The sequence below is a fragment of the Gekko japonicus genome, unplaced genomic scaffold (genome assembly GCF_001447785.1).
Source record: "Gekko japonicus isolate JY-2015 unplaced genomic scaffold, Gekko_japonicus_V1.1 scaffold8717, whole genome shotgun sequence".
In the NCBI taxonomy this organism is placed as follows: Eukaryota; Metazoa; Chordata; class Lepidosauria; order Squamata; family Gekkonidae; genus Gekko; species Gekko japonicus.
In genome coordinates this window covers 2,179-5,665 of record NW_015167322.1, presented here as the reverse complement: position 1 = coordinate 5,665, position 3,487 = coordinate 2,179, and the positions used below count along the sequence as shown (strand labels likewise).

Genomic DNA, 3,487 nt, shown 5'->3' with positions numbered 1-3,487 from the left:
CACCAAGAACTGGGAGATGGAGAGAAATGGAGTGCAGTCTGCATGCACCGGCCTCTGTTTCCAAGTTCCAGCAAGCTCGTGTCCATTCTACAGGAGGGAATGTCAAGGTAATACCAGTGACTTGTACCGTATCATTAGGGTTGCCAGGCGGTGCTTGGCAGCCGGCAGGAAGACTGTAGATAGGGCAGCCTCCCAGGAGAAAAATTGAAAAGAAAAAGAAGGCCTACCGTAGAGATTCTGGCCACTGCTAAAGCACTTCTGGGTAGGTCTTGGAATTGTCATGAACTCTGTGATCAGAACTTCCTGTAAATAAACAAGACATTCTTTTCCTTTTTATTCCCTGGACGACTGCACGCCCCTCTGGCCAATTTCAACTTGCCAATCAGCTGAGCATCAGCAAGAGACAAGGGCTGCAGTTACCTGGAGGTTTCCGGCAGCCTGTGGGACCATCCCCGCAGGGGCGGGACTTGGAGCCGGAACATCCCCAATGTGACATCATCACGTGGGGGATGCCCCGCCCCCTCTGGGAATGCCCTCCAAAGACCCCTGCTGGGGATGAAGATGGACTTGGCAACCCTAGTCTCTGAAGAACATGAGAGAAGGAAGGCAAAAAGAGAGAGAGGCTGATTCTGCATTGGCTTTACCCTCCGTTATTTTACAAAAACCACGATGGAACAGAAATTCCCCTCTGCATTGCATGCTGCTTTCACTTCCTTTGATCATCGGGTTTTATGGTAGCTTCCTCACTCCAGGCCACTTTCGAGTTCCTTGATTGTCAGATTTTATTGCACCTTCTGCATGGATTTATGGCTGTCAGGGGTGTCAGGAGTCTGTCCCTCTTGGCAGGAAGACACCAACAGGACAGTGGTGGCAGCATACCCTAGTGGAAGGAAGTGAAATAGCACCCTCCAGGAATTAGTGCAAGCCAAGGAGAGGCCTGGCAGAACAGGGCCTGTAAGTCGGAGCAGGCCTGTTCCATCACAACAAGAGATAGGGCATATATTGAATGCCCGCCCTGACTGAGGAACACTGTTATCAGCAGAGCTCAGTGAAGCTTGCCACCAAAAAAGAAACTTAATCTGTCCTCTTGTTCAGAACCTTCCTGAAGGCCCCCTTCACCTCCTTGTTGCGGAGGCTGTAGATAAGGGGATTCAACAGGGGGGCGACAATGACGAACATGGCAGAGACCAGAGTGTCTATTTCCAGAGAATAGCCAGCGCTTGGCTTGTTGTAGTTCAGGAATGCATTTCCAAGACAGAGAATGACAACGATGAGGTGTGAAGCACACGTGGAGAAGGCCTTGCGGCTACCACCTTTGGCGCGAATCTGCAGAACAGAGGCCAAAATGCAGATGTAGGAGAGGATGATGAACAGGAAGGGGAACAGGCCCACAAAGAGGCTCATGATATGAGTGGCCAGTTCGTTGGCACGAGTATCACTGCAGGCGATTTGTAACAGTGGCGGGACATCGCAGAAGATGTGTGGGATCTGGTTGACTTCACAGAAGGACAACTGTGAAGCCAAGGCACTGTGAACTGCTGAGACCAGGAAGCCACAGACCCAAGTGGCAGAGGCTAGCTGGATACACACCCTCTTGCTCATGAGGAGAGAGTAGTGCAGGGGCCTGCAGATGGCGGCATAGCGGTCATAGGCCATGACAGCCATTAGTGCCGGCTCGCAGCCCACAAAGACCATCAGGAAGAAGGCTTGCACCAGGCATTCCTCATATGAAATTGTGTTTTCTTGGCGCAGGAAGTTGATGAGGATCTTGGGAACAACGACAGTGAATGTCCAAGCAGGAGAGGTGACTGAGGAAGAAGTACATGGGGCTGTGAAGGCAGGAATCCACGAGGACCAGAACTAGTATCATGAGGTTGCCCATCAGAATGGCCAGGTAGGCAGCCAGAAACGCGACAAAGAGGAAGGCTGGGTGGCTTGGGAGGCCGGAGAAGCCCAAGAAGATGAACTCTCTCACCTGTGTGTCATTTTCTGCAGCCATGGCAAAGAGAGGATGCCTCTGTGAGGAGAGAAAGGAAGCTCCGTGAGATACAGTATGGTGCAGTGGTTAGAGTACACAACCTGGGTTCAAATCACCAGTCTGCCATGAAGTCCGGTGGTTGCCCTGGGCCACTCACTGTCTAAGACGAGCTTACCTCACTGGATTCTTGTGAACATAAAATTGGGGAGGCGAAAACAACTGCAGAGGAATGGCCAGAGAAGTATAACAAGCTGGGGCTGGAAGACAGCATAAGAATGAAATATAACAATGGAACTGGGGCTACCAGACAGCATGACCCCTAACTCCTCTTCCGCCCAAGACATTTACTAAAATGAATGCAAATACCTTGATTTCCAGAGCTCAGCCCATTCCTTTGGCACACAGGCAGTTACATTCACAACAGAGGATAATCACGCACCTAACTCGTGCCAATTTCTGCACGTATTTGATGGTTTCATCTGCTTCCAAACTTTATATCATCTTCTGTTTTATATTACTATTTATTTATATTATGGGATCAGAACGAATCATTTGCTTAACAGCACCAAACTACTGTTTTGAACAGTAGCTTTTATCCTGAAACATTTCTATTAATATAAAGCCTTCCCAGAAACTCAGCGACATTATTCTGTTCATTCCAAAACAATCTTATGTATTCCTTTGTTTAGCAAATTAATACGTTGGCTCTCCAGAGACTGACTTGGGATGGCTTACAGCTAAGGTCATACTACAAAACCATTCAGAAAATAAGCAGGAGATGGAGAAGCTCTGTTCTCTCTGCTAAAACAAGACCAGGAGCTGATTATGGGACAAACCGTGAATTGTTAATATATATATAAAAAACTAGAATAAAGATTAAGATAAACTGAAACATTCATAGAGGTAAAGTACAATCTGAACAACATTCCTGGAGAGTTTAAAGACCATGTAAAGAAGATATTTGCATTACGAAGTTCAAGCGAATGTGAGCCAGAAGAACTATGGGTCGAAATCAGAGGTGTTATCCAGGAAGGGGGAGGGGCTGCGGCTCGGTGGTAGAACATCTGCTTGGCATGCAGAAGGCACCAGGTTCCATCCTGGGAATCTCCAGGTAGAAGGATCAGGTAGGAAGTGCTGTGAAAGACCTCTGCCTGAGATCAGCTGCCAGGCTGCCTGAGAGTAGCTGCCAGGCTGAGGAGACAATACTGACCTGGATGGGCCAAGGGTCTGATTCAGTACAAGGCAGCTTCATGTTTGTTTTCATGAGTGAAGAACCTGCAAAGACGATTCCTGAAACCAAAAGAAATGAGAAGTCCCAGTGGAAGACTGATGAAACTCTTAAAATTGCTAAAGATAGACGAGAAGCAAAAGTAAAAACTGATAGAAATAGAATCAAAAGCCTAAATGCAGGATTCCACCAAATCACACATACAGACAGAGAACTGTTTTAATATGGCAGCTCCATACTGGTGGAAGACATCAGGGCCCTGCAGGACCTCCTACAGTTCC

General features: G+C 47.9%; 1 protein-coding gene across 1 annotated transcript; it reads right to left on the bottom strand.

The window, feature by feature from the left end:
• Nucleotides 1–1,074: 1,074 nt before the first annotated feature.
• On the bottom strand, nucleotides 1,075–1,808 carry LOC107112129 (olfactory receptor 5V1-like; the record flags this gene model as incomplete). The annotated part of the gene is made up of 1 exon (XM_015413202.1): nucleotides 1,075–1,808. A coding segment is annotated over one exon (734 nt), but the record flags the coding sequence as incomplete, so codon positions are not given.
• Between the last annotated feature and the right edge of the window lie 1,679 nt (nucleotides 1,809–3,487).